This window comes from Hibiscus syriacus, unplaced genomic scaffold (assembly GCF_006381635.1).
Source record: "Hibiscus syriacus cultivar Baekdansim isolate YM2019G1 unplaced genomic scaffold, ASM638163v2 tig00110378_pilon, whole genome shotgun sequence".
NCBI classification, from domain to species: Eukaryota; Viridiplantae; Streptophyta; class Magnoliopsida; order Malvales; family Malvaceae; genus Hibiscus; species Hibiscus syriacus.
Genome location: NW_024062712.1, coordinates 611,602 through 630,297, shown reverse-complemented (window position 1 = coordinate 630,297; position 18,696 = coordinate 611,602). Strand labels below are relative to the sequence as shown.

Here is an 18,696-nt window from a genome sequence, read left to right as displayed (position 1 = left end):
CTTAACAAGCTTTGAAAAATCATTACATCCATTCTTTATTGAAGATTGTACATCAGTATAGTAGTACATGTAACAGTGTTATTATAGTACAGTGACAATTATTTTACGTTGAGTGGTCATATATGTAATTTACTCTAAAATATATAACCTTTAAATTTATGTAAAATGCTATTTTTAGCCATAAATGAAATTAAATCATTTATAAATCAAAATCAATGTGTCGTGAGAAGATCAGAGCTATGTATATAAAAGCATTAAATGCAGATATAATTAAACATCATTATCAATCCACAGAAAATAGAACAGTCAATTCTTTATTTTTTTTTCATTAAAGGATTTTTCTTTTTTATTTTAATCATCAAAATTATTTATAAAAATATCATTAAAGTTATATATTTTTTTATTTTGATCATCAGTTTTAACGATAATATATTATCTTGAATTTTAACTCTTTTTTTTTTGTTATTGTCCTCCCGGTTTCATGGTTTCATTTTTATTACTCTAGACCGACCTACATTACACACCTAATTTTATTGAATGATTTTCCAATAGAGATTTTCTACATACTAATGTCACGTAACACCATCTAAATTTTCTTTGATTATACGGGGTTAAAAATACCTTATCACTGAAATGGCATTCGGAATGGCATGAATTTGGGACCCTTACGAAAAAGATCCAATATTTAATCACTAAATTAAATCAAATAATTGTTATATTTTTTTAATATCTACCGATATCTGATTTATTAATAGACTAATCTGAATTGGGTATTATAAAGGTGAGGGCAACCCTCCCAATCCAATTTATCCTATTCACAAACGTCAAGATTTATAATTGTTATATTTTTAACCAAATAAATATTTTTTAAAATTATAATTAATTTATAATATTTATTTAAGATATTGTTGTACTCCAAATTAGGGTCTAAAATTTTCTTAAAACTTATTATGATGACTAAATTGAAATTGTAACTAAATTCAGGAACTATAGTGAAATTTTGATTAAATTTATATCCAAATTAATAAAGCAACTAAAATTAGAGAACCTATAGTATAATTATACCATTTTTAAATGTGGGTTTAAAAGCCCAAAAAATCAGAAATTTTCCATTTTAGAAAGTTTAAACCCTTCTTCTCTCTCTTCAACCTTTCCTCTTTTAGTAGAAAATTTTTAATCGACGTTTCGTCACCGACCGTTGTTCATTTTTTATACCTCCCACACCATCGTGTTCTTTGTGTCATCTCGAGTCCATCGGTGTCAATTTTGTCTCTGTTACCGCCGACGTGTAAGGGGGTGACGAAGGTCAAGTTTCACATGTTGTGAAATCAAACTCTCTGTCATTCATCACTGTGAACCGAGCTTGGTAAGTGTCTCAAAACCCCCTTAAAAGGCATATAGGATTTTTTCCATATTTTTTTCAAACTCCGAAGCCCCGCACGCGCCCCACACGTCTCCGCTACGTGTGGGGAATATTCACCTCCTGGTGGGCTATAGAAGCGACCCAACTCGACCCACCTACCCGACTTGACCCACATGCCATACCCGTTCCGACCCAACCCGATCCAACTCGAACTGAATCGGTCAGCCGTTGATCGTTGATCGTAGTTGACTTTTTTTTCGAAAACCTACATCTTGATTTTTTCGATGTCATGAGTCTAATTTTGCGATCCGCTTTGCCAAATTATGACTCGAAAGCCTTAAATCGAGCCCGCTAATCCAAAAATGCTTAGAATTTTTAGCAATTTTGCTTATTTATTTGATATTTGATTATGGAATAGATTCGAGTATATATTTTTATGAAGCTACTCGTGTTTCCCCTGATCGATGGTCAATTAGATCTGGTGCTTCCCTTCCTTCAGGTCCGTTCGATCTGCGTTCCTCGAGAGTTACTCATAAGTTTTTGTAAATTATTTAAATAGAGGTTATTATTATTCAAATTAGGATTCAGATATAGATTTTTCAATTCATATAATTTAGGGTTGCCGCTGATTGTGATCGATAGACTCTGTAGTAGGCTTCCTTATTAGACTACTCAGACCGGTACATGTGTGTTTCCTAATGGTGTTACATTACTGTTTTAAACTATTTATCTAAAATGTTTTAGATTTCTGATGATACTGAATATTTTTACGACATCATACATGATTTTCTGAATAATATTTATCTGATATCTGATTTACTGTATATTTCTGATATGATCTCTGGTTATTGTATTTTTGTATCTGATTTATGATTATAGTATATTTTCATGTTTTAATGGATTAAACTTCCATATTAAACTACCCACAAAAATACAATGTTCGAACAATGCAAAAAAATACTGTGCAGATTCAAAAATACTATGCAGATTCGAACAGTGCAGAAAAATACAATGCAGTTTGATTCGAACAGTGCACAAAGCAATGCCAAAAATTAGAAAATGTTCTAACAGAAAAAAGGCATTTTGATTCACACAGTGCAGTGAAGAAAAAACAGCAGATTCAAATAAAAAACAAAAGAGAAAAATTTGAAAAAAAAGAGAGTTTGTTGTTTATATTTGCTAGCTTCCTTTAGAATAAATTTGGAATGAACTTCTTTTTTTCTGAAACTTAAACCCCATTTTTGACATTTATCCTACTCAAACCTTAGCCACGTTACAACTCAGTTTAAACACCTCTTGACTTTTTCATCATATTTATTTTTAAGTAATGGAGATTGGATAAATTACAAGCCTATGGTAATGCTTTAGCTTGTTTGGATTGAGCGTTTCGTTGCCCTTAAACACTTTGAGCAGAATGAGTGAATCTTTTGTGAGGGTATCGAGTCTTTCATCACGAGATTAGTGAATTTTTGGACAGTCTTGTCTTGCCTTAATTTATTTCCTAGTTTTGTCACTTGCTTGATTGTTTTCTAGTTTTAATTAATTGCTTTGATTTTGGTTCATTGGGATGGTTAGAGCATGATGTAAATTGGAGAATGGCAACTTGTAATTTTGGTATGTTGATTGAAAAATGCTTGAGGACAAGCATCAGATAAGTAGGGGGAATTTGACTAGTGTTTATTTTGTGTTATATTTTATGTTTAAATACTCCTCAATAGTTAATTATTATTGTTAATTTGAGTATTTTTACATGCATGATTTCTGTACAGGACAATGATTTTTGGAAAATGTGCTTAAAATGCCTGAAAACTGCATTTTTTGTTTTGGAATCAAGATTGGAACAATGGACATGAATATGGGCCTGAAAAGACTGACGTGGCAATTTGTTAGCAGTTTCTAAAAGGTCTAGTCAACAGCTTTCAAAAGATTCAGTCAGCAATTCTAGAAGGAGGACGGACGACTAAAGCATTTGAATTTCAAGTTTTTAGAATTATCTTTTTATTTGTTGGGATTTATTTTTAAGAAATTATCTTTTAGGATTTTTTAATGTAATTTTAGGGTTTTCAGAGACTAAATACCCATCGGGGTAAGCCTGAAATCTCATCCCTTGTTCACCAAACATTTCTTATCTCTTTTTCTTTTCTTTAGTTTTATAAAATATTTTTCTTTTTACTTTCGCTCTTTGTTTTTCTTTTTAAGCTTTCTTATTTTTAAAATGTTGAGTATGATTTCTATCATGACCAGTTAAGTTTTTCTTAGCTAAAGGTTGAAACGATGACTCAATTCCTATCATGAGAACTGAAAAGCACCTCATACCCTTTGGGTTAAATTTCTTTATTTTCTGGAAACTAGATTGACGGATCGTCTTTCTTAAGATCAAGATACATTCACTTCAAAAATAGAGTTTGAATTGGATGTTGTTAAGACTTATCATTAGGATTATATAATCAATTGATTCGAATTCCCTAGAACACATTTTAGCGATAGATACTAAGTGGAGATTGAGAATGAGTTCGACTTTTATAGAAGAAGCATAATTCGAGTTGGGAATTTTCTAAAAGTGCTTTGAACTGTTTTTATTTAACTTTGATGTGAAAAAAGATTGAGGACACCAAAATAGATTTCGAGAAAATCAATCACTTAAGGGAAATTGAGCTACAAGGATTGACCTTGCAGACACACACTGATATTTAACCGGAGTAAAATCCTATTCAGGGATTGATTGGAATTCGAGGCAAAGTGAAAGCCCGAAGATGATTTTATTATTTAATTTTATTTTGATTACTTTCTTCCATTTTTACTTTCAATTACTCTCTAAATAACAACCCCTGTTTTATTTTTCATCACAAGATCTCCTAATCCTAAAAAAAATCAATTCATCGGCAACTATGATATTCCCTATGGATCAACCCTTACTTTCTTTATTCTACTTATTTCTATTTTATTTTTTTATTGAGATTAAGGCATATTTTATTTGGCAATAGAAACAACGCGTTGTCACTCAAAAATAGTTAACGGACTTTAAGGGCTAAAATGAACACCATAGACAACTTAGAGGGCTAAATTGATGTAAAAAATTTATGGAGGAAAATGATCAATTGAGTTTACTACAGGGGCAACAGTGACCCTTAAGCCATTAAAATATTACAAATATTTATAATTAAATTTAAACATAAACTCGAATAACTTGACTAAAAAATTTTCAAATCGATTTTAAATTATAAAATATGACTCGTCAACTAAAATAACTCAAAAAAATTTGCTCGATCAAATGCTAACCCTAAAATATCATAACAATCTCTTGATTGTTCGATTTCACGTCAAGTGTCTCAATAAGTTAAACAAGTAGGGTGAACCAATCATGGATATGATCTCTTAATTAGAGGTTTTAAAATTTACTCGACTTGACATACTTGACTCATTGACCCTCAAATCCGAATAAAAATCATCAAATATTTTCCTTCAAAATATCCAAATTCTCAGGTTGTGTACCAGGTCCTTTATTTTAATGGGTCACAGGTTGGACCATGGGTCACAATTTTTAGGTTGTCGAATACCCAAGTCATTGGGCCGACGGTCAACTACGAGAGACGAGAGAGGGATCAAATTGATATTTAATTTAAAGTTAAGAGGTTAAAGTAAAAATATTATCTCGTTACTGATGTATAACGTCGTCAAACTAACTCATAATTGACAATTCAGTGACCAAAATATAACAATCGATAATGTAAAACTTTAATAAATCACTACTGTAAGTGATCAAAATGTAACTTTTTCAAAATCGAAAAACAAAAACAAAATGAAAGTCATCGTTATCATAACTTACCTTAAATTTTAAGTTATTGTCAATTTTAACATTAAATCAATTTTAAAACTAATCAATTTGGCCTCACGATTTCACTGTAATTTCATCCCTATTGATACCTGATATAAGATCAGTTTTTTTTTCTTCAAATAAAAACCATACCAGCTTTTGCGGTTCTTATTGTACCTACGATTGCGTTAGTATGGTTAAACAATTTGACGCCATGATTTCATCTTATTGATATAAAACAACAATTTTTTTAATTCAAATGTAACACTTACCAACTTTTGCGGCTCTCGTAGTACCTTTGTTTGTTTGTTTGTTCGGGTTCTTGACTACCATTCCTAATAAGTCTTTAAAATCCAAACTTGAGATCTCTTTAAGAATGTGATGTCTTATCACACGTTAAATATTTGTCGGCACTCCATGTGAGATGTTAAATATTATAGAAGGGATTTTGTTTTGAAGATGGTCCATGAACTGAGGAAGACTCAAGGTCCCACTCCTATGATGGATAACATGCATTGCTTTAACCTGGTTTTCCTATTAGTTATTGAAGGGATACATCACCTTCTACCTGTGTGAGTTCAGCACATCTAAATGCGTGGTAGATTGATTATTGAATCCATAGAAGAAATCTCAGACAACTTATAGACCATTCTTGGAGTTACCAATGTAACGATGCTAATCGAAAAACAAAGAGAAAAAAAAACTATGAACAACCTCCATTGAAAAATCTGCCTACAGATAGTCTTGTTGATCTTGATCTCTGAGAATGATTGCGCTTTAAACCAATGTTTGAGCAATAGAGGCATTTCTGCAGGTGCAGGATCTTGTTCTCACTCTTTAAGTGCTCAAGTTTCATCCGTAACCGATTGATGGTTTCTCGCTTTTCCTCATTCCTTCTTAATAGTTCTGCTTGCTGCCGCAGAGTCTCTTCCATAAGCTCTGTAACTCCAAACCATGTATTCACCTTTTGAAACTCCACAACTTCCTCTCCATCCGAAAATTCTCGGTTAATTTTTTCTTCAGATTTTCTCATGAAAGCCATATTGCAATGTTCCGTTAATACCAGATCATCTGCTAACTTGTTCAGATGTTCGAAGTCGGATCTATAATGTTCATGATCATAATCATCAAGGACGGATTCGTGGCAAGTATCGGAATCTTCCCATATAGGATCATTAGAGGCCTGTAGGACCCTTCTTTGATCGATGGCCTGTTGGATTTCTGTTGAGTTAGAGGACAATGATGAAGACCCAGAATGAGGTAGATTTCGAGATTTCGACCTCAACTGGTCATGCTTATGTGCTAAAGAACAGTATGATCTGTTTAACTCTGACAACATTTTTACGAGTTCTTGTTTCCAGTCGTTAGAACCATCGAAGTTTTGGGATGAAGGTTTAGATTCATCAGATTCCTGAAGTAGGGTCATCATGGCTTTCATTTTCTTGTCCAAATCTGCAAAATGATTGATAAAGGAGATCAAATAAGGAAAGCAAGTCACCTATGCATAGAGTTAGAGGATTTGAATGTAACTCCACCAATACTATATTATGAAATTTTGAACGACACTTGGCAAGGCACATTGTCAATAAACTTGAAAAGTAAAACAGATATGAATTACAATAAAAAAATATTATGAATTTTGAGCATCCGTAATGGACTCTCCAATAAACTTTCATGAGACAAACATGAAACTTTCTGCTAACAGACAATAATTTGCGGGTGGGAGTGCAGTACTACTGGAATGGCAACAGCGGTGACATTCTTTGTTTTTCCAATCGACAAAATTCGAAATTAAAAGAGGACATTTTTTTAAGTTTTTTTGGGTACAGTTTGATCTAAATCCGACTAAGTTCGAATCTATTTTTTGTTAATTGAAAACTTGCCCTGTCAAACTCAATTTTGAAAAGTTCCCAACTGAAACTGGGTCAGAATCATCGGATTTAGATTATTTTACCAAGATAAATAGATGAATACGTACTATGATGTAACCTGCAAATGTGAAATAAGAACAATGATGTGAAGGTAGAGCTTAGTTGTCTCCCTTTCTGCCATGTGCATTTGTATGGTTATATCTCAATTTGATCAGAAGATTAAAAAACAAGTGTACTTTTGGGTGTTTTGATTATATCTCAATTTGATAAAAGGTTATGCAAGAACTACCTGTTGTTATCATTCTACCATAGACTGACCTGACAGAGTAATTTGAAGCCATTGGGACTGCTGTGGGATTCCAGATGTTGCGGAAATCTCCATTGAAACGAGAGGATGGCTGTTGTGTTTTAAAAGGAAAAGAAGAGAAGAGAAGATTGGAATGAAAACGGCGATTGTTTGTCGAATTGCGTGGCTTCTTAAAAGGGAAAGGTTGGGATTCTTTTTCAATTTCAAACGCATTCTTTTGTTATTTAATAAATTCTCTGATTCTCCCAATCCCTCACTCTTTCAAATTTCAAAGGGTGATGATATCATCAAACTTTTTTTGGGATTTTATTCTGTTTTTGTCCTATCTTTTATCATAAGCTTTTTTGCTAAATTTTAAATTTAATTATAATTTTATTTAGATATTCTATTGTTGTCGAAAACAGCAAGTAGCTGGTCAAATTGTAAGGGATTTAATATAGCAACCAAGTGGATGGCGTTCACAAAATACGTGAAGAAATTTTCATTGTGACTTATGGGTACCACCAGGGGATGAGCTACCATGTCTTTTCAACCTCCTGCTCCATGCTATGTCTTATTGGTTGCTACAGCTAACTGTAAAATTCGGTGATTCCTAGATGTTTATTATTTTACAAAAATACTAATAATATACACTTATGGATTTTTCACTACCTCAGGTTTTGAAATGAGGCAGGGTCATCCTTCTTACCAACCCAGCATGGTTACGTTTTCTGGACCCCGCCTGGTCATTGTATTAAATTATAAGGGCAATTCAAACTATAGAGAAAATACAAAAGAAAATGTGAAACCTCCGATTCTGTTTTAGCGGTGAGTTTTTGAAATGGTCGGAGGTGCCGTCAGCATGAGCCCATAATGCACAAACGCCAGCCTCTCGGGGGGGGGGGGGGGGAGAAGACCAGACACAAAGGTCCTCGACTGCTAAGATGCTTACCCAGATTGTACAAGGGTCTTGTTCCTCTTTGGGGCCGTCAGATTCCATGTAAGTTTGGCATGCACATTTTTCATGGACAATTACTAGCTTTAGTACTTCCCTTCATTTTTTATTTTATTTCCTTTTTATCTTTTTAACACTCCTTTTGGTGGTCGCTTTAACTAAAACAAAGTGTACGATTATTTAGACATTCCTCCATCCTTTCAGATACCATGATGAAGTTTGCTTCTTTTGAAACCATTGTTGAGATGATATATAAGTATGGTATTCCCACACCAAAGGACCAATGCAGCAAATCTTTGCAGCTTGGTGTTAGTTTTGCTGGTGGTTACATTGCCGGTGTGTTCTGTGCTATCGTTTCTCATCCTGCTGACAATCTTGTCTGTTTCCTCAACAATGCCAAAGGGGCAACTGTTGGTGATGTAAGTTCTGCAAACCTTGTATAATTATTTTGAGCTTTAATAATTTCAGTTTTCAATAAATTTTACTTTGTATGTTGTCTTTTAATGATGCAGGCTGTGAAGAAGCTTGGTGTGTGGGGTCTATTTACCCGTGGGCTTCCGCCCCGTATTGTGATGATTGGAACACTAACCGGAGCTCAGTGGGGCATATATGATGCTTTCAAAGTGTTTGTGGGACTGTAAGCCATTCTTATTATGGCTATAAAGCATCGTTGTCTCGTTTTTCAGGTGATTAGAGTGAATGCATATGGGTTTCATGTAATCTTTCAGGCCAACCACTGGTGGTGAATGCTTGCCTTATTCCAAATCTCCTTATATATAACAAGTCAAGGTGTAAATAAAATTTATTCAAGATTCTCTCTTGTACCATCTTTACAAAATGTCAATATGTAAAAAAAATTCTGTGATTTGATCAATTACACACTAAAGCTCCATATGAGAATATTTTGATGGGTGATTGGGTGTGTAGATTTTTTTAAAAGCTGCATAAAATTAAGAACAATACAATTAATGTAAAAAAACTAAGAAAATGTCAGTTTAAATAACACTGTAGATAGGATACCAACATCCAGTTTGACTTGATGTTTATTTTATTTCTTTTACATTGCACATTACTATCACTGTAACTGCTGAGATTCGATGCAAAAAGTACAACACTTGAAAAACACCAAAAAAGTGACAAAGTTGGCCCCATCCTTTGAGATTTCATGATGCAGGCTTTTGTTCAACAAAATATTATAAGGGTATCCATGGTGATTATAGTTGATAGAACTCATCAAGGGACAAGTTTTCAACGGAGCCAAAGCTTTCGAGAGGTCCCATCCTTGAATAGTTTGTCATGGATCCATCCAGAAAATCAAGTGGGCAGTCATTTGAGAAGGTCAAGGTGTTGTCATAGATAAATGACAACCCACTATCGTCCATCGTAGGATAGTAATAGCAACTGGATTTACCCACCTCATAATCATGGAGGAACAGGTCATTCACCCCATTTCTAGCTATGTCACTATATACATCTTCGTCCGATGCCTTCTTCGCCTGGATCACCTGAAACACGTTTTTTTTGACCGAATTTAATGAAAGGTTTTTGAGCAATTCTAGAAACCAGATGATTGGTAGATCATACATAGTTTTGATTTTGACTGTCTTGATACAACATGATGAAATCCCCCAGTTGTAATCCATGTGTGCTAACGAATTCCCCTGAGAAATTTAATGCAGTAACTAATGATGAATCATGTTTTCACGAACTAAACGTGTATTTTTTTTTTGTCACTTCTATAAACGGAAAAGGAATTACGAGGGCGGGTCGGTATTTACCAGTATTTTCAAGCACATACATGCGGCTGCTGTTGTTAGGCCAAAACCTGCATACAAAGATGGAAACAAAATGGATTTATCATGCTATTCAAGGACAAAAATCGTTATCAATCTTCCGTTAGATATTTATAACGCGCACACATGAAGACACGTACACACATATCCGACTGAAATTCCATTATATCCCTTATAAGATGAATTCAGGGTGATAAAAGTCTTCTTGCAAGACAAGGAAGAGAGGGAGCAGAGGAGAACTTGCCTATACTTGAAGCTCCATACATGCAGACCATCAAGGTCATCCATGCTGATAAGAATCCCTTCCTTGGACTCGAGGACAGGCAAGTGAGCCTCCGCCGCTCGCTGAAACGATGAGAATATTATATATTTATTCAGACTAATCCCATGAGAGAGCAAAGTTGCATCAAATGAATTCAACTCAGATGTAATGTAGAAACCTTGGGGAGTATCATTCTTCTGAGGGAGCTTACGTCGCTGTTCTTAAGTTCCTTCTGGAAAAGGAATCTCAATCTCTTCGGATCAATAACCTAATAAAACATTATTAATATTTATTTCTCCTCAGAATGATTACTAAAATAGAGTATTGAACCACTGATTATTATCTTTGAGAGACGAACCAGGCAACATAACAAATCCCACCATACAAAACAAAGAATGAAACACAAAAAGCTGTGTCGGAATTCCAAATTTGGGTAAATGAAATAGTACAGGTTCCTAGTCAACTAAATTTAGGAAAATGATTATTACCGTCACCTATATGTATATAATATATGGGTATGGGTATTTATGACAAATTGTTCCGAAGAAATCGATCAGATGTAAAAAAAAATTTATCTGTATCAGTGGATTATCATTTGGAAAATAACGTAGAATCTTACAAACACAATGATTTTGATTTCGTTATCTATGAAATTGGGAAGATCAAAATACCCATCGTTATATATTTGGGAGAAAATAATTCCATACAAATTTAATTAAGAACCTCCTCGTCTGATGTTCAATACCACAAACATATATATATATAACTAAAATTAAGATAAAAACATAGAGTAGTCAGACTTGTTAGAATTAAGAGAAGAGGACTATCTGTACAAGTAGGCCAGGCAAAAGAAAGAAAAAAATATTGAAACTTAGACTAGAGATACAGATAACTCACACGTGTGGGGGGAGGCACGTGCGAAGAGCAACTAGAGGAGGAGTTGGTAAAAGAGAGAAGTTTGATGGTGGAAGATGATCTCCTCTGTCTAGCCATCCTTTTCTTCCTGTTAACACCAAAGCTTGGAACAGCATCGAAAAGGTCACGGGTCAACCCGGATCTACCCGATGACCGACGGGTGTTGTCCACTTCCCCAATGACAAAGGCCTCGTTTTCTCATGAACACTAGTAGTCGTAGCTGCTGCCATCATTAGCTCAATTGGCTGAAAAACCAAAAATAAAAAAGCCTTTAGATTTCCGTGTGTAAGAGAGAGAAAGAGAGAGGCACTGTTTCTCTCTGAGAAACTACCCGATGATGGACGCTCGGCAATCACGAAATGGAGGGTTTTAGGTTAAAGAGAAAGGCAAGGTATATTGGCTTTATGAATTTTATGCTATTTTTAGCAAGGTTATGATGAAGTACATTGACATCTGTTCATCTCACATTCAGGCCCTATGCTTTTTACATCTTTTGTTCCCATTCCGAAACCAAACTTTGATGATGGGTTAAACCTGGGTCTCAGACTTTGAGTTTGAGAAACAATCCCTCCAGCAAAAAAACAAGGCTGGGTTTAGGGTTCTGACGACAAATGTGGATTCCTGGGTGGTGTAAAATCTCTGATGCAAAAGAAATACAACCCCCCAAAAGGGAAAGTAACCATAGTTGAGGGGTTGAAGCTTGAGTTAATGTTGAGAAATGTGAAGGTGTTGGGAGGATAGGGATGGTTAGAGCACCCCCAAGGAATCGTTGACGAGTGGAAGGTCATCACCTTCCATGTGTTGCAAAAGTTCTGCATTTTTGTTGTTGCTTGTAACAGAAATCTATGGCGTTGGGGCTTAATGGGTGGTGAATAATGAGTTTGAAAATTTTAAATTAATTAAGCATTCCTCCTGCATTTCCATGGCAGTGGAAGATGGGAGAAATGGAGAAGTGAATTTCTTTTTCATAGGATTGGATTTAAAGATTAAGGGGGAGGGGTTGGAAGGAGTAAATTTGATGGGTTTGAGCAATGAATATGGGTGGGTTTTGCGTTGGTGAAGAAGAGGCAACAGGTGGGCATGGATTGCCACGTTGCCGCCATGCAAAAGGATGGTGGCTTTTGAAATAGAGATGGAAGGAGAAAAGTAATGGGTTGCAGTAAATGGTATTATTATTTGACCAATGTAATTCCCTTCGCCTTTACGATATTCCAATGGGTTTGGTTTGCCTTTGGTTGGTGCTGCTTTTTACTGACTCTGGATTTCGCTAACTCTGCTAATTTTGTTTTGGGTAAACTACGTATGTAATGCCTAAACTGTCAATTTTGATTCATTTTAATACTTAAACTTTTTATTTTTTTAAAATAATGCTTAACATTTACTTTTCATTTCATTTTAATGATACCTTTAAAAATTTAACGCATTTAGTACATAAACTATTAGATCCGTTTTAAAAATTATTGGTGATGGAATTACTTAAATTATTTTTTTAATCACTTAAATAATTGATTCAATATGAATAGTTAATATTATAAGAATTAAATTGATAATTAAATCAGTCATTATTTGTATTGAATTAGTTGATTCAAAGATAAATAAATAAATAATAATAAGATTAAAACATTATAAATTTAAAGAGCGATTTGAATGAAAAGAGTAATATGTTTTTTTAGTGACAAATACGAACGATGATATGTTCATGTTCTTTCGTTTAATTTTAACCGAACAAATGAACGAACAAGAACAACTAAACGAACAAAATTTATTGCTCGTGTTCGTTCATTAAAAAAATTAGCTTGTTTGAATTCTTTCATATTTGTTCGTTAAAATGATAAACGAATACAAATGAACGAACGTAAATGAACACAAACGAATTAACATAAAATTAATTAGATTTATATTTGAGAATAGTTTCCCCCAAAATTTTAGGATTTATATTTTTTTAATTGATTTGAGTGTTTTTATTTGTTTTAAAGTTAATTAGGTTTAGAATACTAAAGAGTTTAAGGTTAAAATTTAGGTTTTAATATTTTAAACAGTCTATAGAGTGGGTTGAATATAAAAACGAACGAACGAACATAAACGAATGAACAAAAATGAATGAACACAAACAAATGGATTATTGAACGTTCACGAACGTAAGTGAACGAACGAGCCATTTGTTTGTGTTCGTTCATTTAATTAAACAAACACTACAGCAAAACTGGCTTTTTGCGGCCTTTTTTTTACCTATAGCGACGTTTTTAAGCGCCGCAAAAAACACCTGCGGCGCTATGACAAACGCCGCAAAAAGCGCTGCTGAAACTAGCGCGCTAAAGCTTGCGGAGTTTGGTAACAAAAAACGCCGCAATGGGTAACGATATATAGCGGCATTTGTTGTAATAGGTGTTAATATTTAGCAGTGTTTTCCCCAAAAACGCCGCAATAGGTATTGATATTTAGTGGCGTTTTTCACACAAACGCCGTAAAATGCGTATGTATATAGCGGTGTTTTCTTAAACGCCTCAAAAGGTTAAGATATTTCGCGGCATTTTGGATACAAACGCCACTAAAGGTCTGGTATATAGCGGCATTTTTAGGATACAAACGCCGCTAAAGGTCTAGTTTATAGCTGCGTTTTTAGGATACAAACGCCGCAAAATGTAAGGTATATAGCGGCGTTTTTTGTTACAAATGCCGCTAAAGAACACATAAATTAAACTATTTAAATATTTTCTTCGATTACCCCAAATCTATTTTTTTCAATCTGTTCCATTATCCAACAAACATGACATCAATAACATCAAACTCTATATCCATAATAAGCAACATCAAATCTAATATAATAAATAAAAGTTTTTATTAACGTAATATCAGTTAAGTTAAACATGGTTTAGTAACATTAAGAGATTGTTGATAACATAAATGAGACTATGATGGTGGGTTCTGAGGTTGTGTTTTCTGTAACATCTGCATCGTAGCATCGAGTCGTTTTTCAAATTCTTCACATCTCTACTGATATGCTACTTCTCTCTGTGCTGCCGCTGCTTCTCTCTGTGCTACCATTGCTTCTCTCTCTACTTCTGCTATAGCTCTCTCTGCTTCCCTTGCTTCATTTTTGGCTTTCATGTTAGTCATTTGTTGATCCATCTCAGCCAACATTTGTTTTAAACGACTAACTTCTAATTGAGAAGATTGAGACTGTGATGACATGTACTGTGATGAACTGGATCCAAAATATTTGGTGAGAGTAACGAATGATCCTTGACAGCGCACCCGACCATATTTTTCAGGACCCAAAACGTCATTAATAGCTTGGTTGTCAATGTCATCATCATTAACAAGACCTTGACTCGAAGCAGTAGCATGATACTCCGCCCTTTTCTCCCTCAATTTTTCCTAATAATAAAGTGAATAATTAATTCAAGTAAAAAATGTCATGGTACATTTATAAATAAATTCAGGTAAATTTAAAACCCTATCCAATAAATATACTATAATTTCTGTAGCTTCAGCACTCATAGGATTGTCATCCTTCTTTGTACGTGTCATGTTAAAGAGTTGATTCGGCCAACTTTAGAACTAGATGTATTTTCCTACAATGTACCATAATATAATTACTTTGAGTTAGTATTCAAATGGAATACAAATAACTATGTGAATAATCTATAATACTTCCTCATTAGCTATACAAGCAAAGCTCTTCGATCCAGCGGTGTGCGTAAACTTTTGTTGTTGCCTGCTAGCAACACCAACATGTTCTCGGTCCTACAATGTCAAACAACTACTTTTAATGATGATTTATAATTCGTTAAAATTATTTTTGAAAAAAACATCATACATGTCCTTTTTGTGAACTCCAAAATCTAACTGCATCTTCCCATTGGTACCTGAGCATTCCAGGTGGGACTGTTTGTAGTTTCTCTTCAAGGCTGAGATCATTCTTGAAGTATTTCTTCTTTAATGAGCTCTTATGGTCTCTCCATCTCTTCCCTAACGCTTGCTTCACATAATCGTCAGAGACCTCTAAAGAAAATTTCTCCTATACAACAAATAAGTGTGCAACGTAAGTATAAATTAGTATTGAATTGTTATAGAGTATCTATTATAATGACATTATTACCTGAACAAAATCCAACGCCTGATTTTTGTTACTATTAGGCATTTCGCGCCATGACTCATAATTGATCGGTAACAGATTCTCATTACATCCAACTATGCCTAAGTAACTGGATAGAAGACGTGCTTCTGGGCCAATATGTTGACCGGCATCGTTTCTTGAAACTTTGACACGGTGCCCAGGAGGAAGTTGGTATAATTCCTTCAACGTTGTACGTTCTCTACTCTTGCGCGTTCCAGCATTTTCAATTATATAAGAAATTATTAAATGTAAGTTTTGAAAATGAACAAGCTAGTAAATAAAGTTTTGAAGATTACCTTGAATTTCTACAACTTCTTCAACAGTTTCAGGAACTTTGGAAGACTTAGTTGTATTCGATTCCTCGTTATTTCTTTGTTCATGGTCTTCATAAGCTCGAGCAACCTGCAAATCACTTATTTTTCTCCTCGGCATGATATCTGTAATAAACAAACATGTGTAATAAAACACGAATTAATTAATGAATATATTGAAAGACAACATGTTAAAGGTTATAACATTATAAATAAGTAAATTAATATATAAAATCTTACAAAATTCTTATGTAATGTCAGTTGTCATAAATATATTCATCAACGTCCTCCCGAACCCATTGAAATTGTGTTGTATTAGTGATAGTTTCATCAAAGTTTTGTGGTAGTAGAGGTAAACATTCTAATCTTGTTTCAATTTCATCTCTACTTCCATCCCCGGTGTCTATAAAGTCTCTAGGAGTATTACGGAGCATAACATACCAACCGTCATCCATTGGATCGTGACAGTAAAATACTTGTTTCACTTGAGAAGAAAATACATATGGTTCATCCATCAATCATTGACCAATGTTAATTAATTGAGAGAAATTCACCATTGTAAACTCGAATCTATCTCTTTTTATGCCTATGTTTACATCAACCCAGTCACACCGAAACAACACAACCTTTCGTTTTCTATAATAATCTAACTCAATAATGTCCGTAAGAATTCCATAATAATCGACATCTCCCTCCTGCAGATTATTGTCCCTGACACTAGCATAACTTGTAGTTGACGAAGTAACTACGACTCCACAATTGTGTGTCATCCTTAATCTTTCACAAGATTTCGTGTGGAACCTGAACCCATTTATGAGGAAGGCATTATATCTTTTAACTATTCTATTTAGACCTTGAGAAAGACATTTAACATCTTCACTAATTTCTCTCCCACTCCAAACCTATTACACATGAATGGTGAATTAATTTGCATTGATTTTGATATAAAAAGCAAGACAAGTTTTATTTATAAGTATGTGGAATGACTTTGTTGCTTACCATCTGACATAACCATTCATGAAAAGTTTCTATGAATAACTTATGTATTTGTCGATGATTTAATCTTCGGGAGCGTGCACGAGATCTCAAGACTTCTTTAAACTCACTATAAAGTAAATTATGTCATTAAAAATGATAAATATAAAAGATTAAGATATTTCATTAGTATTGGGTCCGAAAGACTTATGTGCGAAAGGGATCTATTGAATCGTGATGGAAAAGAACATATCGGTGTGCTTGTACCCAAGACGTGTCATCTAAACGTGCAATTTCAACTTTCCTTAATGATTGACCATAACTTCCAAACAAATAATGTTGAGGTAAGTCATTAGTACTGAACATATCATTTCAATTTGGTCTATTCCATCTTGATTCAATATCTTCCAAATATCTAGAGCAAAATGTCATACATTCCTCTGCCAAATACCCTTCAGCAATTGATCCTTCTAGATAACTCTTATTACGACAGTAAGACTTCAACTTGCCCAAGAACCTATACACAAAACCACATACTACGTAAATACATTTTATTAAAAGGTATAATCAGTAATCATTTGAAATGTATAATTCAATTAACACATCTCTACAGGGTAATTGGTCCACCAACTCTTGCTTCGTTAGGAAGATGAATTAGCAGATGCACCATAATTGTGAAGAATAAAGGCGGAAATATCTTTCCAAGTTGCATAAAGTCAAGACGACTCGATCTTGTAGTTTATCAAGTTCTTCAACCATCAGAACTTTCCCACAGATGGATTTCATTATATTAGAAAGTTCAATGATACAAGACGTCACCTTACTCGACATGCAACCGCGTACAGCTACTGACAGTAAATCTTGCATTAATATGTGATAATCATGTGACTTTAAAGAATAAAGTCTTCGATATTTAACACTGACACATCGAGAAATGTTTGATGCATACTCATCTGGGACCTTTATATCCTTCAACATCGTGCAAAACACCTTTTTTTCTTTCTTCGAAAGAGAAAAAATAGAAGGCAGCAAGAAATATTTTCCATTAGGATGTAATTGTGGATTAAGATCATGCTAAATTCCCATGTTGACTACGTCAAGTCGACTCTTAAGATTATCTTTAGATTTTCTGTCGTCATTCAAATGGTCCCGATAATATTCTCACAAATATTCTTCTCAATATGGAGTACATCAAGATTATGTCTCAAAATCTGATTCTTCCAATAAGGCAACTCGAAGAATATACTCTTTTTTTCCACAAGTCAATCTCATTTGGATCATCCTCTTCATCAGACTCATCATCAGACTCATCATCACTCTATTGGTCAACTTCAACCTCTTCATTGACCTACTTTGCCTTTTTCTTTGATCGTGTACTACTAGCTTGATTCATCTTTCCATAAGTAAAATTGATATTTTTCAACATTATGAATATTTCAGACCCGCTTGTTTGGTCAGGAGCATTTTGAAACTCTTCATCACTATCACTTCGAACATGTTTGTGCAGCACAACAAGGATAAGCATAACATCCTTTGGTACTCCAACCAGATAATTTGCATACGCATGAAAATCATTAATTGTTCATAATAAAGTCGCGCGTAAATTAAAGTTCTCATTCGTCAACACATCGTATGTTTTGACCCCTTCCCATAACTGTTTCAACTATGCAATTAGCGACTGCATGTAAATATCAATATCATTTCCAGGGATTTTCTCGCCAGGGATTATAATGGATAAGATGAAAGATGATTGTTTCATGCAAATCCAAGGAGGCAAATTGTATGAAACAAGTACAACAATCTAAGTACTATATGAAGTACTCATGATTTTGAATGGATTAAACCCATCAGTTGCAAGACCGAGCCTGACTTTTCGAGGATCTCTCGCAAAACTTGGATACTTGTTTTCAAATGACTTCCAAGCTAAAGAATCTGCAGGATGCCGTAATAATCCATCATCAGTTCTGTCATCATGGTGCCACCTCATAGACTCAGCAGTCTTGGAGGACATAAACAATCTTTGTAGCCTAG

General features: G+C 34.2%; 3 protein-coding genes across 3 annotated transcripts; 1 reads left to right on the top strand and 2 right to left on the bottom strand.

Moving 5' to 3' along the window:
• Positions 1-5,704: 5,704 nt before the first annotated feature.
• Positions 5,705-7,443, bottom strand: LOC120121708 (protein NETWORKED 1B-like). The gene is made up of 2 exons (XM_039141018.1): positions 7,367-7,443; positions 5,705-6,629 (listed from the first exon to the last, which is right to left on the bottom strand). Exons 1-2 carry the CDS (start codon positions 7,428-7,430, stop codon positions 5,881-5,883), a joined length of 813 nt encoding a protein of 270 aa, XP_038996949.1. The 5' UTR covers positions 7,431-7,443; the 3' UTR covers positions 5,705-5,880.
• Positions 7,444-8,292: 849 nt separating this feature from the next.
• Positions 8,293-8,998, top strand: LOC120121715 (mitochondrial phosphate carrier protein 3, mitochondrial-like). The gene is made up of 3 exons (XM_039141021.1): positions 8,293-8,334; positions 8,494-8,708; positions 8,802-8,998. The coding sequence occupies exons 2-3, from the start codon at positions 8,499-8,501 to the stop codon at positions 8,928-8,930; spliced, it is 339 nt and encodes a 112-aa protein (XP_038996952.1). The 5' UTR covers positions 8,293-8,334; positions 8,494-8,498; the 3' UTR covers positions 8,931-8,998.
• A 306-nt stretch (positions 8,999-9,304) lies between these two features.
• On the bottom strand, positions 9,305-14,388 carry LOC120121735 (B3 domain-containing transcription factor FUS3-like). The gene is made up of 7 exons (XM_039141031.1): positions 14,266-14,388; positions 11,242-11,448; positions 10,523-10,612; positions 10,327-10,427; positions 10,068-10,114; positions 9,874-9,950; positions 9,305-9,794 (listed from the first exon to the last, which is right to left on the bottom strand). The coding sequence occupies exons 1-7, from the start codon at positions 14,386-14,388 to the stop codon at positions 9,504-9,506; spliced, it is 936 nt and encodes a 311-aa protein (XP_038996962.1). The 3' UTR covers positions 9,305-9,503.
• Between the last annotated feature and the right edge of the window lie 4,308 nt (positions 14,389-18,696).